The sequence below is a fragment of the Ovis canadensis genome, chromosome 10, assembly GCF_042477335.2.
Source record: "Ovis canadensis isolate MfBH-ARS-UI-01 breed Bighorn chromosome 10, ARS-UI_OviCan_v2, whole genome shotgun sequence".
Taxonomy (NCBI): domain Eukaryota; kingdom Metazoa; phylum Chordata; class Mammalia; order Artiodactyla; family Bovidae; genus Ovis; species Ovis canadensis.
In genome coordinates this window covers 50611419-50626972 of record NC_091254.1, presented here as the reverse complement: position 1 = coordinate 50626972, position 15554 = coordinate 50611419, and the positions used below count along the sequence as shown (strand labels likewise).

At 38.7% G+C, this 15554-nt stretch overlaps 1 protein-coding gene across 4 annotated transcripts in view; it reads left to right on the top strand.

The window, feature by feature from the left end:
• The window catches only part of MPHOSPH8 (M-phase phosphoprotein 8), a 48729-nt gene that overhangs the window by 4735 nt on the left and 28440 nt on the right, over positions 1-15554 (top strand). For all 4 annotated transcript variants that reach the window (XM_069601734.1, XM_069601732.1, XM_069601733.1 and 1 more), the window contains exon 2: positions 6353-6508. In XM_069601734.1, coding sequence (XP_069457835.1) covers positions 6353-6508 — 156 coding nt within the window. The remainder of the gene's footprint in view (positions 1-6352; positions 6509-15554) is intronic.

The window sequence follows — 15554 nt, the reverse complement described above, 5'->3', positions numbered from 1 at the left end:
GGTTGCTAAATACTTTTATTGTGAATGAATGTTGAATTTTATTAAATCGTTTTTGCTGCATCTATTCCTTATTTGTTGGTCTTTTTCTAACATCTTGAGATGGATGCACAGCTTTTAAAAACAATATTTTTAATTGATTGTTTACAGTATTGGTTTGATTTGTCATACATCAACATGAATTAACCATAGGTGTACAAATGTCTCCTCCCTCTTATCTCCCTCCCACCTCCCTCCCATTCCACCTCTCTAGGTTATTACAGAGCCCCAGTGTGAGTTCCCTGAGTCATATAGCAAACTCCCATTGGCTGTCTGTTTACATACGTTGGTGTATATGCATTCATGCTACTCTCTCCATTCATCTCACCCACCCTTGTCCGTAAGTCTGTTCTCTATGTCTGTGTCTCCACTGCTGCTCTGCAAACAGATTTGTCAGTATCTTCCTTCTAGATTCCATATACATGCATTAATATAAGATACTTGTTTTTCTCTTTCTGACTTACTCCACTCTGTATATTAGGCTCTAGGTTCGTCCACCTCATTAGAACTGACTCAAAAGAGTTCCTTTTCATGGCTGATGTGATTGTATATACGTACCACAGCTTCTTTATCAGTTCATCTGTTGATGGACATCGAGGTTACTTCCACGTCTTGGCTGTTGTAAATAGTGCTGCGGTGAACATTGGGGTACTTGTGTCCTTTTCAGTTTTGGTTTCTTCAGGGTCTATGCCCAGCAGCAGGACTGTTGTGTTGTATGGTAGTTTTATTCCTAGTTTTTAAAGGACTTTCCATCCTGTCTTCCACAGTGGCTGTATCAGTTTACGTTCCCTCTAGCAGTGTGGTGGTTCCCTGTTCTTCATGCCCTCTCCAGCACTTGTTACTTGTGGATTTTTTTATTATGGCCATTCTGTCTGGCATGAGGTGATTGTAGTTTTGCTTTGCATTTCTCTAATAATGAGCGATTTTGAGCATCTCTTCTTGTGTTTATTAGCCATGTATATGTCTTCTTTGGAGAAATGTCTGTTTAGGTCTTTTGTGCTTTTTGATTGGGTTGTTTGTTTTTCTGGTATTGAGTTGTATGAGCTGCCTGTATATTTTGGAAATTAACTCTGTCAGTTGTTTCATTTGCTATTATTTTCTCCCATTCTGAGGGTTGTCTTTTCACCTTATTTACAGTTTCCTTTGCATAGCTCACTGTTTTTAGCCTTTCTTTTTTCAAATAACATACCTTTATGTTATGTTAAATTATGTTCTCATCTTACTTTAGTTGCAGTTCATAAATTATGTTTGTTTTCATTCAGATAACATTATTTTCCAGTTTCCATAAATTGTGTATAAATATATTGCTTACTTTCCAAACATTTGATTATTAGTAAATGTTTCATGTGCTTTAAAAGAATTTTTTACTTTCACTGACGTAAGTTCTTATGTTGTTTACATTGAATATTTGCCTGATTAAGTGTGTTGAAAGTGTTCAACTCAGTCACTCAGTGGTGTCCAACTCTGTGACCCCATGGACTGCAGCCCGCCAGACTCCTCTGTCCATGGGATTCTCCAGGCAAAAATACTGGAATGGGTCGCCATTCCCTTCTCCAGGCGATCTTCCCTACCGGGGGATTGAACCCAGGTCTCCTGCATTGCAGGCTAATTGTTTATCATTTGATCCACCAGGGCCCAGTTGGGTTACTTGAAACCTATAATACATCTGCCAGCAAGCAAATCAACCATTAGTTAAGAACTTGAAACTGGAAGAATGGGGAAGTAATTTGAGAATAATTTGAATGCAGGAGGCTATTCTCTGTTTCATTCAGTTTCAGTTCAGTCGCTTGGTTGTGTCCAACTCTCCAACCCCATGGACTGCAGCACACCAGGCTACTCTGTCCATCACCGGCTCCCCGAGTCTACTCAAACTCATGTCCATTGAGTTGGTGATGCCATCCAACCATCTCATCCTCTCTCATCCCTTTCTCCTCCTGCCTTCAATCTTTCCTAGCATCAGGGTCTTTTCAGATGAGTCAGTTCATACTTCATATTCCTGATATTATTGATTAGTTTAACTGTCATTTTTTGTGATGTGTTTAAAGCAGTACTAAAAGATACCAGATATTTTTACTTCTTTTATTACTCATTTTTTGCCTCACCATTTTAGAATATATTAGCTATTTTTGCTTCTTTTATTTATTTATTGCCTTGAAACAAGGCATCCTGAGCAGGGATTGATCCCCCAACCCCACATGAGAAGTGCAGTCTTAACCATTGAACCTCCAGGGAAGTTCCTGCTTTTATTATTAATATACTTGAAGTCCACTAAAGTGCCTAATTACAGTTGTGCTTTTCTTTAAAAAATTTCATGTTCATAATACACTCAGACTCACTGGCCTTGAGATTTTTTTTTTTAACTAATTATCTAATATCTAGAATCTTAAGAAGATAGGAGGACCATCTGCTTCCTTATAGTTCGGCTCATGGGTTAAGCTCAGCTACCAAGAAAATAGAGATTATGGAAGTTTTGAAGATAACTTTATAGATCCCAGGGCTGTTATGAAAGTTTTTAGTATACAGCAAAGTTTTGGGCAATATTTGGGTTGACATTACTCCTATTAAAAAAAAAGTATAATTCAGTGATTTCATTTCTTTTGTATACTGCTGTACACATAAGTGACCCTCAGTAAACATTTATTGAATGAATGAATGAATGAAGCAAAACTGCTGAAATAAAGGCTGTTATTTGTCAGTCAAGTCTAGAGCTAAAATTGAGTACTCCTTATACTCAAAAATGATTATTAATATTCCTCATTGTCATTGACTAGATCAAACTTAATTGATAACTAATATTAAATTTATATCTATGTTCATTGTTGAAATAAAACTTTACTAGTTTTTTTTTCCCCCATAAATCAGAAAAGCTGCAAGAATTGCTTAGTATCTCCCACATGCCTTCACTCAGATCCCCCAGTTGTTATTGGCTTTATTTTTTTCCTCTATATACATTTTTTTTCTGCTTTTGAAAGTAAATGGTGTGGTTTTTTTTTTAAAGCCCCCTTGAGTAATAAATTTAGCATTATTTTTACGCACACAAAAATCAGGTGGCCCCAAAGCAAGGATCATTTGTTTCCATGCCCTATTGTTGGTACATTAAGGTGTTTTTCCACTGTGCTGTAACAGTGTAACTTCTCATGTGATACTCCTACCAAGACCAAGAATACTGCTCCTTGAAGGCAGTACAGCACACTGTTTTTTTCCATTGCCTCCATTGGTACAGAGGAGTTCAGCATTATGCAACCATGCTGTCTCACCTTGGTGTATCTCCTTTTAACTACACCTTCATAGAAGCTGTCACAATGTTGTATACTAATAGTTTTCTTTTTTCCACACTTTTGCTAAAAAGAATGTGCATACATTTTCATTTGGTATAATCACTCCCACCCACCCCCCACAGCTGCATAACTGAACCATTAAACTGACTTTTTTTTTTTTGGCCACTTTGCAGGATCTTAGTTTCCTGACCAGGGATTGAGCCTGCTCACCCTGTAGTGGAACCATAGAGTCTTAACCACTGGACTACCGGGAAGTTCCTACGTAGGCTTTTAATTATCATTTTAAAATTATAAAGATTTTCAGGATTATTGTTGGAAGTTAAGAGGCTATATACTTTTCCCATCATCTCTCACTTTCTCACCCTGTTAAAGGCTGATGCTGAGTCTTCCTACAGGTAGCAGAGTGTCTGGAAAGCAGTGTGGGCATGGCTGGGGACTGACCTGGGAGGGCACTCAGCTTGGAAAGTTTGTGGCCTTGGTGGTTGTGTGAATAAAACCAGACAGTGTTAAAAGCAGAGCTAGAATGGTGCTCTGCAGATCGTTCGGGAACTATTGAATTGAGGGCATTCTTGCTTCTCAGTGAAGTTGGGCATTAAGGAGAAAAAAAAATCAGAAATCTAGAGAAGCAAGAATTTGGAATATATATGACAAAGACTTAATAGGGACTTCTCTGGTAGTCTGGTGGTTAGGATTCGGTGCCTACTGTGGCCCAGGTTTGACCCTTGGTTGGGGAGCGAAGATCCTGCAAAGATGCATGCCATGACCAAAAACAAAGGTTTTCAAAAGAAAAATTCTTATAAATGAGCAAGAAAAATGGACAAAAGATGCAACAAGGAACTTGAAAATGTTTTTGTTGTAGTTTATGTATATGGGCTTCCCTGGTGGCTCAGATGATAAAGAATCTGCCTGCAATGAAGGAGACTTGAGTTTGATCCCTGAGTCAGGAAGATCCCCTGGAGAAGGGAATGGCAACCCACTCCAGTATTCTTGTCTGGGAAATCTCATGAATAAAGGAGCCTGGTGGACTACAGTCCATGGGGTCACAAAAAGTTGGACATAACTGAGTGATTAACACATACATACGTATTCTATATGTGTATCTTGAATTTTCCACTATAACCACTTTTCAGTGTACAGTTCAGGGGTGATTAAGTACATCCACATTGATGTGCAGCAGCACCTCTGTACAGCTCCGGAACTTTTCCATCTTCCCAAAGTGAAACTCTGTCCCCAGTAAACACTGATTCCCTGTTCTCTCTCTCAGCCCGTCTCCTTTCTGTCTCAGTGAGTTTCCATGTTGTAGGTGCTTCATATGAATGGAATCAGAAATATTTTCCTCCTGTGCCTGGCTTATTTCACCTAGCATGTTTGTAAGGTTCATCCATGTCAGCATGTGTCAGAATTTCCTCCCCTTTTAAGGCTGAATACCACATTTTGATGATACATTCATCTATTGATTGACTGATTGGGTTGTTATAATGCTGCCCTGAAATGTGTGTTCAAATATGTCTCTGTTTTCAGTTCTTTGGGATATATACCTCATAGTGGAATTGCTGGATTATGAGGTAATTTTGTTTAACATGTTGAGGAATTGCTGAACTGTTTTCCATAGCAATTGTATCATTTTACATACCCACCATCAGTGTGAGAAGGTTCTCTTTTCTCTATGTCGTCACCAACCCTTGTTATGTTCTGTGGTTTTGTTTGTTTGACCTAGTAGGTGTGAGGTAATATCTCAGGTTTTTTACATTTATTTTGGTCATGCTAGGTCTTCATTGCTGCACAAGCTTTTCTCTAGTGGTGGTGAGGGGGGCTGCTTCAGGTGTATTGCGGTAGCTTATCTTGTGTGGCTCCCCAGCTCTAGAGCACAGGCTCATAGTGGTGGTGCATGGGGTTAGTTGCTCCTTGGTATGTGGGATCTTCCTGGATCAGGGATCAAACCTGTGTCTCCTGCATTGGCAGATAGATTCTTCACCACTGAAGGGAAGCACAGTTGCCTATTTTTTAATCTGGTTGGTTTTTTTTACTGTGTAGTTGTATCAGTTCTCTCTTTTTTTTTTTTTTTTTTTTTGCCATATGGCATGCAGGATCTTACTTCCCTGATCAGGGATCGAACCCACAGCCCTGCATTGGAAGCCTAGCGTGTTAACCACCTGAAGTTCTCAGTTCTTTATATGTTTTAAATATTGACTCTTTATCAGATATCCGACTTGCAAGTATCTTCCCATTCAGGCGGTTGCCTTTTCATTTTGTTGATGACTTGGTTTGCTGTGTAGAAGCTTTCTAGTTTGATGTAGTGTGACTTTTTTTGCTTCTGTTGTCTTTGCCTTTGGTGTGATACTTTTCTTTTCATATTTATTTATTTACTTATTAGGCCGTGCCAGATCTTCGTTGCAGCACCTGGGGTCTTTAGTTGGAACAAGTGGGATATAGTTCCCTGACCAGAGATTGAACCCGGGCCTCCTGCATTGGAAGTGCTGAGACTTCACCACTGGACCACCAGGGATACTTTTTTTTTTTTAAGGCCACTTGCGTCAGGAGAAGAACTCGCCCCCCACACACACACATTTTATTCTTGTTATTTAAATTTTTATTTTTTTAATTTAAAAATTACTTATTAAGTGAAAAGTACCATATATAAAATAGATCGAAGATGAACTCTCCTTCCACTCTCCTCCCCAGAAATTTACAATCACTGGCTTCTGTCTTAGAACATTTTAAGAGATGCTTTTAGGCCAGTTCATGTTAGGAGGGGACGAAAGTTAAAATGTGACTGATGTCTTACTATTCCACTGTGGTAAGCAGTTGCCCTCAGAGGAGAAACTGTAGCTGGACTTGGATTGGGTGGAATTTCATTATATGTTTTAAGGAATTCACAAATGATCTCAGGAGATGATTTTTTTTTTTAGATGAACATTCTTTATCATGATTTTAATCTCCATTGTAAGTTGGTTCATTTGTTCTCAGCAACTGTATGGCTTTGGAACTATAATCAAATCTAATATCCTTTATTTGCCTGTTTTTAATTTATATTACAGGGTAAGGTCCTTTATAAGGTTCGATGGAAAGGATACACAGCAGATGATGATACCTGGGAGCCTGAGATTCACCTTGAGGACTGTAAGGAAGTTCTTCTTGAATTTAGGAAGAAAATTGCAGATAACAAAGCTAAATCAGTGAAGAAAGATATCCAGGTATTCTATTTTATCTCATAGTGGTTTTTTTTTAATATAATAAATTTACTATAAATATAATGGAATACAAAATGTACAGTATGGAATTTACTAGGAAAAATGAAATATACAGCATTTCTGTTGGAAGCTCTGTATAGCCAGTTGATTCTCATAGAATGCTTTCATTGATTTTTGCCAAACTGTTCTTTTTGCAGCCAGCCTGTGATTGCAGGTGACAAACAGCTATAGTTTGGACATGTTGATTAAGTTACAAGTAAGAAGAAAGTGGGGAAAAAAGAGACATGTTGAAATTATACTTGTTTGTCTGTGATGTGAACATTGTGTTTTCGTATACCTGAGGAATACCTTGTGTGCTATTCATATTACTACTGCAGATACAACACATACTTTTATATTTAATCAGCTTTCAGTTCAGTTCAGTTGCTCACTCACATCCGACTCTTTGCAACCTCATGAACTGCAGCACGCCAGGCCTCCCTGTCCATCACCAACTCCCAGAGTTTACTCAGACTCATGCCCGTTGAGTCCGTGATGCCATCCAACCATCTCATCCTCTGTCGTCCCCTTCTCTCACCATCGATCTTTCCCAGCATCAAGGTCTTTTCAAATGAGTCAGCTCTTTGCATCAGGTGGCCAAAGTATTGGAATTTCAGCTTCAACATCAGTCCTTCCAATGAACATTCAGGACTAATTTCCTTTAGGATGAACTGGTTGGATCTCCTTGCAGTCCAAGGGACTCTCAAGAGTCTTCTGCAACACCACAGTTCAAAAGCATCAATTCTTCGGCACTCAGCTTTCTTTATAGTCCCAACTTTCACATACATGCATGACTACTGGAAAAGCCGTATCTTTGACTAGATGAACCTTTGTTGGCAAAGTAATGTCTCTGCTTTTTAATATGTTGTCTAGGTTGATCATAACTTTTCTTCCAAGGAGTAAGTGTCTTTTTATTTCATGGCTGCAGGCACCATCTGCAGTGATTTTGGAGCCCAAAAAAATAAAGTCTGCCATCGTTTCCACTGTTTCCCCATCTATTTGCCATGAAGTGATGGGACCAGATGCCATGATCTTCGTTTTCTGAATGTTGAGCTTTAAGCCAACTTTTTCGCTCTCCTCTTTCACTTTCATCAAGAGGCTCTTTAGTTCTTCACTTTCTGCCATAAGGGTGGTGTCATCTGCATATCTGAGGTTATTGTTATTTCTCCTGGCAATCTTGATTCCAGCTTGTGCTTCATCCAGCCCAGCATTTCTCATGATGTACTCTGCATATAAGTTAAATAAGCAGGGTGACAATATACAGCCTTGACATACTCCTTTCCCAATTTGGAACCAGTCTGTTGTTCCATGTCCAGTTCTAACTGTTGCTTCCTGAGCATACAGATTTCCCAAGAGGCAGGTCAAGTGGTCTGGTATTCCCATCTCTTTCAGAATTTTCCACAGTTTCTTGTGATCCACACAGTCAAAGGCTTTGGCATAGTCAATAAAGCAGAAATCGATGTTTTTCTGGAACTCTCTTGCTTTCTCGATTATCCAGCAGACGTTGGCAATTTGATCTCTGGTTCCTCTGCCTTTTCTAAAACCAGCTTGAACATCTGGAAGTTCACAGTTCACGTATTGGAGAAGCCTGGCTTGGAGAATTTTGAGCATTACTTTATTAGCATGTGAGATGAGTGCAATTATGTGGTAGTTTGAGCATTCTTTGGCATTGTCTTTCTTAGGAATTGGAATGAAAACTGACGTTTTCCAGTCCTGTGGCCACTGCTGAGTTTTCCAAATTTGCTGGCATATTGAGTGAAGTACTTTCACAGCATTGTCTTTTAGGATTCGAAAGAGCTCACCTGGAATTCCATCACCTCCACTAGTCTTGTTCATAATGATGCTTTCTAAGGCCCACTTGACTTCACATTCCAGGATGTCTGGCTCTAGATGAGTGATCACACACCATTGTGATTATCTGGGTCATGAAGATCTTTTTTGTACAGTTCTTCTGTGTATTCTTGCTACCTCCTCTTACTATCTTCTGCTTCTGTTAGATCCATACCATTTCTATCCTTTATCGAGCCCATCTTTGCATGAAATATTCCCTTGGTATCTCTAATTTTCGTGAAGAGATCGCTAGTCTTTCCCATTCTATTGTTTTCCTTTGCACTGAACACTGAAGAAGGCATTCTTATCTCTACTTGCTATTCTTTGGAACTCTGAATTCAAATGGGTATATCTTTCCTTTTCTCCTTTGCTTTTTGCTTCTCTTCTTTTCACAGCTATTTGGTGTGAAATAGTGATTAGTAAAACTAATCAGCTTTAGTAACATATTTCTAAGTCTGACTTTTCTGCTAATTAAAACAATTCTTAGATCACTTTATAAAGCTATAGTTTTTAATCTATAACTTAAAAGCTATACCTTTAATCTATTTCAGATTATTCACAAGTCTGATTACATCCACTTCAGTTTTTAGCCACTTATTGTGTTTTAGGAGCTCTTGTTGATGCTAAGGAAGGATAATGGATTCAAAGGAACTCAGATGAGTTATTAAACTTCCTTCAGAAGCAGTTTGGAAAAAGACTTGATGGTGGTTGAAAGTGGGATAATGTTAAAATTAATGCACAAATTTGGCTCAAGGGTTTCCTTCTAGGGGTTTATCCATTGTTTTATCTTTGATTCTTGTATTCCACACATTATTGAATTGGCTTTATTTATGAATCTTCTGAGAATTTCCTGTTTTACTCTAAGTTTCATTTATAGCTTTTACTTATAAATCAACCCCACTCTTGTGCAATTTTTCTTTTTACTTTTAGTTTTCTTTTTTATTAGAAATAATTTTCATTTTTTATACTGACAGATGTTCTTGAATTTAGAAGTATTAATATACAGTGAAAATCACTCGCAACAAAATTTCTTATTGAAGTTTTTATTTTAAGGACTGAATATTGATCCCTTCTTTCCCTACAGTTTGAATTTTATTACATACTTAGTATCTTTTAAATGACAAAAGCAATATTAGGACTTGACTGTGTGTAATGGTTTTTGATAATAATTGTAGTGATAGAGGCACCTCTGCCTGGCTAGTGCTTGTACTCTGTATTTACCAGATACCCGACCAGCACTTTTATGGATTAGACTGAGAAAACTGAGGCAGGCTCAATGAGCTAAGTAACTAGGCTCAGTTCACCAGTTAGTACTGATAGAGTCAGGCACTATGGTAGGCTTTCTTTTGGTTTAGGCTGTAGTTTGAAATTGATTTAGAATAGTTGAATTAACAGTTTTTAAAATGTATGCTGTAGTGGCAGGGTCTTTAATAAATAGTTTTTAAATTACTAAGGAAATTCTTCAGTACTTTTAAAATTTTTATAAAGGAAATTCTTTATGAGTTCAGATTAGAGCCTTTTTTCCTTCAGTGTTTTGCTGTAGTCATATTCACTTTTCTAGAATGGTGCCTACTCCCTCCTCCCCTATTTCTTTCACTAAAAATGCTTATAGACACAAATGCACCCATCGTACTAGGTGATTGGTTCATATTGCTGTCAAAATTTAGACATTTTGATTGAGTTTTCTTAAATTTATCTTTACTCCCTGATTAGTGAGATAAGTTTGCTAAAACTTTTCTCAGAAAGTCTTGACTCATAGAACACTGGCTTTGTTGTCCCATCACATCACCAGGGCTCTGCTTCAGTCCAGCTTGCATAGGAGTCTGGATGAGAATAACTCCTGATAGACTGCTGGGTTTGAGGCTTCTTCTTAAGCTTAAAAATCCTTGTCCTAATTTTAGGGAGATACTTTTCCACTAGAAAGTGTCTTTTTCTAAGTTGTCCTTACTATTTTATAAATAACTTAAAATTCCAGGCACTAATAACATTTTGAATCATTTAAGACTGAAACCTCTGTTCTTTTTTTTTTTTTTTAATTGGGGTATAGCCGATTAACAACATTGTGATTGTTTCAGGTGCATAGCAGAGCAACTCAGCCATGCATATACATGTATCCATTCTCCCCCAAACTCCCCTCCTATCCAGGCTGCCATATTAACATTGAGCAGAGGTCCGTCCCCTGGGGTATACAGTACGACCTTGTTGGTTACCTATTTTAAATATAACAGTATGTGAAAATGAACGTGTTAGTCACTCAGTTGTGTCTGACTCTTTGCAACCTCATGGACTTGTAGCCCCTCCAGGCTCCTCTGTCCATGGCATTCTCCAAGCAACAATACTGGAGTGGGTAGCCATTCCCATCTCCAGGGGATCTTCTGGACCCAGGGATCAAACACAGGTCCCAGATTATGGGCAGATTCTTTACCGTCTGAGCCACTAGGGAAGCCCATATTTATACAGTATTCCAGTATTTATATTGCTGTGACTTTTAACCTAATTATTGAATGGTGTAGGTAGACAAGCCTATGGCAAAAATGAGTAGTTACTCAGTAACCTTTTCCCACTTTAGCGAAATAGTTTTGCTGTTCATAAGTTCTTGTGATTCTTTCACTCGAAGTGTAGAAGTAGAGAGTAGGAGAAAAAGGCTTCATTCACCTCGTCATCACTGTTCATGCAAGAGAGACATGTGCCGCTTGTAAAATACAATATTTGCCTGTCACCAAAATCTTTGTCTTATGGAGAAGTGCTACCAATTCTGGGAGCCCTGCTTGTTCAGGACTCAGTCAGCATCACAGAAATAGAAATGGTTTCTACCAAAAAGTGATTGTTGATTCTGTTCACCAGAAAATATACATCATGCAGAAATGGTATTTGTTCATTAAAAAATTTTTTTTTAGCATTTGGATACCTTTATCTTTTTGCTGACTGTCGGGTAGTTCGAAATTTTTTTAAAAAGAGATCAAGTGCTATTTAACATTGATTTGTGTGATACAGTCTAGAACTTCATTTTTAGTCAACTAAAAATCCACAGCTAGGCACTGGCTGGTTTCCTTGAGAGCTCTGATGATGGATGTTACATGACAAAGAATAACCTCTGCTGGACCATCACAGCAACATTTTACTGCTTTTACCTTTCTGGTTTTCTTTTTTAGGGATAGCATGTTTTGTTTTGTTTTGTTTTTTAGTAAATATCAAGTGTCTTATATGGGCCAGACTCTTAAATGGTCGTAGTTTTATGAGAATAGATCATATCTATCTTTTGTTCTTGAGGAGCCTTACAAGTTGTCCATGTGTGATCTTACTTTTAAGAATAGTTCCATATCCTTGTCTTCTGCCTTTCTTTTAAAATAATTTTTTATTAGTACATATTCTAGCAAGCAAACAGCTGTGTTTTTTAATAATTAACCTGTGTCCCTACTCCTCAGCTAAGAGATAGTTTTGCCTTTATTTTAAAATTTTTCTGAGGATAGTTGTTTTTTTTAGCTTCTTGAAATACTGGCTATAAAGTAATATATGTACTCTTTTAATATAAAACAAATGAGAATTTGCACACTCAAGTAAGCTTTATTTTTAAAAGTGTAGATTTTGTGAAGTAAACATTTATTCCAGTAGTGCCATGAACCAAAATGTTTTTAAACTTACTGTTTTGGAATTGTCTTCATAAGAATGTGAATGTCATGCAAGAAAATAATTTCTAATGACGCCTCCTTTTTGTGTGCAAAAAAAATGCATGATGATGGTTCTTACAGTGCAAAAGTGCATTTCCAAAAGTTATTTGAGCAGTGGTTGCACTGCTGAAGAGTTCATGCTTCCCAGAGGTGATTAGGTAGAGGGAGTGGCCCTGAGGAGGGTGTATACTGTGCGGTGATTTTGTCATCACACCTTGTCCACCGGGTGTTGACCTAGTGGAGGAGGGTGACTGACCCTAACCTGCTTGAGTCAGCCCCAGCGTATGCCTGTTGACTTACTGTAATCATGACCAGAGCCCCCCTTCATTTTCAGATTTGCCCTAGTTTGTATAATAAATAATATGCTTGTTGTGTGTGTGAAACCATTCAAGTAAGTAAAAAGACAGATTACTAGTGTACTGAAAGTGCTCAGGTTTGTGATATGTGTGGTTTTAATTTTATTCACATTTTAATTATTTTAAAAGTTAACACTAGTTCCTTTCTATCATCTAATACCTGTGTATCAGTTGGTAACTAATTTTTATATCCTGACTTCATTGAATCTGGCCAGTGGAGAAGGCAATGGCACCCCACTCCAGTACTCTTGCCTGGAAAATCCCATGGACAGAGGAGCCTGGTGGGCTGCAGTCCATGGGGTCACTGAGGGTCGGACACGACTGAGCAACTTCACTTTCATTTTTCACTTTCATGCATTGGAGAAGGAAATGGCAGCCCACTCCAGTGTTCTTGCCTGGAGAATCCCAGGGACAGGGCAGCCTGGTGGGCTGCCATCTATGGGGTCACATAGAGTCGGACACAACTGAAGTGACCTAGCAGTAGCAGATAATTTCACACTGTGAAGTTACGCTTTTTTCTTTATACTTTCTAATATCTAATGATCTATTCAGTTTCTCCCAGTTGTCTCAAACAAAGCATGTCTTTGTTGATTGAATTGGGATTTGAAAAAGGTCTGGATGTTACATATCCTTGATAATCTCTGCATCTTTCTTAATCTATAACAGCTTCTTCCTGTAACCTTCCCCCGTTTTTCCCCATCATGTCTATTTGATGAAGAGACCAGATTATTTTCGTGTAGAGTTTCCTGTATTCTAGGTTTTGAGCACATGGTGTCTTTTAACATGTTCCTCTGTCTCTCCATGTTTTTCTAATGGAGAAGCAGGATTGCATGGGAGTTCATTGGCTTTTTTACTGATATTTTGCACAGATGGTCGTGAGCCTTGCTGTAACATATCAGAATGCCCATCTTGTCTAGTTGACTCCTCTCCCGTGAGGTTAACAGAATCTCTGAGATGAGGAGTTTCAGTCTGATCCACGTGACAAGTTCTCACATTTCATGTGTAGGTTTTAGGAGCCACAAGTGGTCATTGCCTGGAATCATTATTTCATTAACAGCTTGTGATTTTGTAATTCTGACATTCCTTTGCCTTTACTACTTACATTACTGGGAAGATGATTCTGAGACGCTATGGTCCTGACTGACTCTGGAAGGGGAGGTGGGAGGAGCTGAGTTGAGGTGGTGAGGCTGCAGAATTGATGCACGTAGGTCAGTGGCTGAGGGAAGAGCGGACTCAAGAGACAACTTGAATTACTGGATTGGGAACCTAGATACATCATGGTATTATTTAGGGAACAGCTCCAGTTTTGAACACATGAGATTTTAGTTACTTGCTTGTCCAAGTGAAGATGGCCCGTCTCCCGTTGGAAACATGGGTCTGGTCTGAGTTGAAGAGGAAGATTTTGGCTAGAAATGTAGATTGGGGAGTTGCTGGTGTGTGGGGGATACTTTTTCTTATCAACTCTGTTTCAACTGATAATCTGACTATAAGATTGACTGTATTTTGGAAAAAAAATTCAGTTTTAGAATTCATTTAAAATCTTTTTGAAGCAGTTAGTCAGCTTTGTCTAGCAAGCTTTGTCTGTTCTTTCTCTTCGCCCCCCCACCACCACCCTGCTTTCTCCCCCCTTTTTTTTTTCTTTTTTTCAAAGAAAACTTCATTAAATGCTTTGGAAAGACTGACTAAAAATGAGTCACTTAAAAAAATCACAGTTGATTAAGAGACATTACATAATGAGGAAGGTTTCAATTCTCTGAGAAGACATAACAATTCTTAATGTGCCCCCTTTATCAATGCAGAAAATTTAAGTAAAAACAGTGTATTCTGTTTGGAAACGAGGCGTCACCACTGTTTCAAGAAGATGGAAGTCAGTTGTCAACTCTTCAGGATTGAGGGAAATTTGAGATGGTCTCCCATAGGCAAGTAGTTCTGTAGACAAGTGTCCTACAGAACTTGCTTAAAGCAGAGGGGTAGCTTTCCAGTGAGCCTTGATTGAGTTGCAGGCTTTGCCTTTGGTTTCTGAGTGTGTGTGTGTTCGACGCAGCAGAGACCCTCTGCTGTGTCAGGACACGTGACACAGCAGCAGCATCGCGGCAGCAGTGCTCCTGTCACAGGTGCGGCCGGTGTCTGGCCACACTGTGGGTTTCCTGGGGGGTCCGTCACCAAGCTTTGTCCTGTCTCGGTTTCCTCTTGTCTAACACCCCCTAGAGCCCCCCTCCTTTTCAGAATCCAGTAGTTTTATAGAAGCTTCTTCATATTGGAATTAGATGGATGCTAATTAATGTTAAATCACAAATAGTATTTTTAAAATTGAAATTAGCTGATTTGTAGATTAAGCATAGACATTTGGGCACGTGTATTCTATTGGTAAGGTACATGACATCGATAGATGAGTCCTGCGTCAGTTATCTCATTGCTGGTGTTAAATTATAATTATATGATAAAGTGAGGTCTGTCATTTTTTCTTCTCTTTTAAAGGTACCTTTTCCCCTGTAAAATAGTAAGTAACCTAATAAGTAACCTTTTGGACTGTGAGAATCACTTCTTCAACAACCTCTCACCCATGATTTTAAGATAATTTTGAATAATTTTGCTTTAATTGGTTATTACTGTGGTGGTTGCAAATAACAACTTTTCTGTTTTTCTAAGCTAGTTTGTGTCCTGTAAAGAGCAGCTTCTCCCTCCCCCTTAAATTTTTTAAGTAGCGGTACACACTCTTGGAGTCTTGTTACTTGATTGCTGCTGTTAAAGCAGGCCCACCCCTGGGCTGCGGGAGGCCCTCTGAGTGAGTGAGCTGCGTCCTCCTGTGGTTTCCCTGTCTGTCTGGGCACGTCTTGGCTCCCTGGACAAAGTGTCCCCATGTACCCTCCTGCTCCAGCCTTGGCACCAACCTTTATTCAGGGAATCTTGATTCTTTTTAGGGCAGAATAGAATTTAGAAAGCAAGATGCCATTATTGCTAGTGGGATATCATTATTTCTAGGCCCTTTAGACAGAGATAAAGGGGAAAATACATGTTTTAAGTCAAGTTCATACTGATGTCTAACTTCAGTCCGTCGCCACTGTGTCTTCCTGTTGTTCTTAGTGTCTGTAGTTCTGTCTCCCTTTTCTTCCATGAGAACTCTGGTGTTCATCAATATTATATGTAGTCATTTAT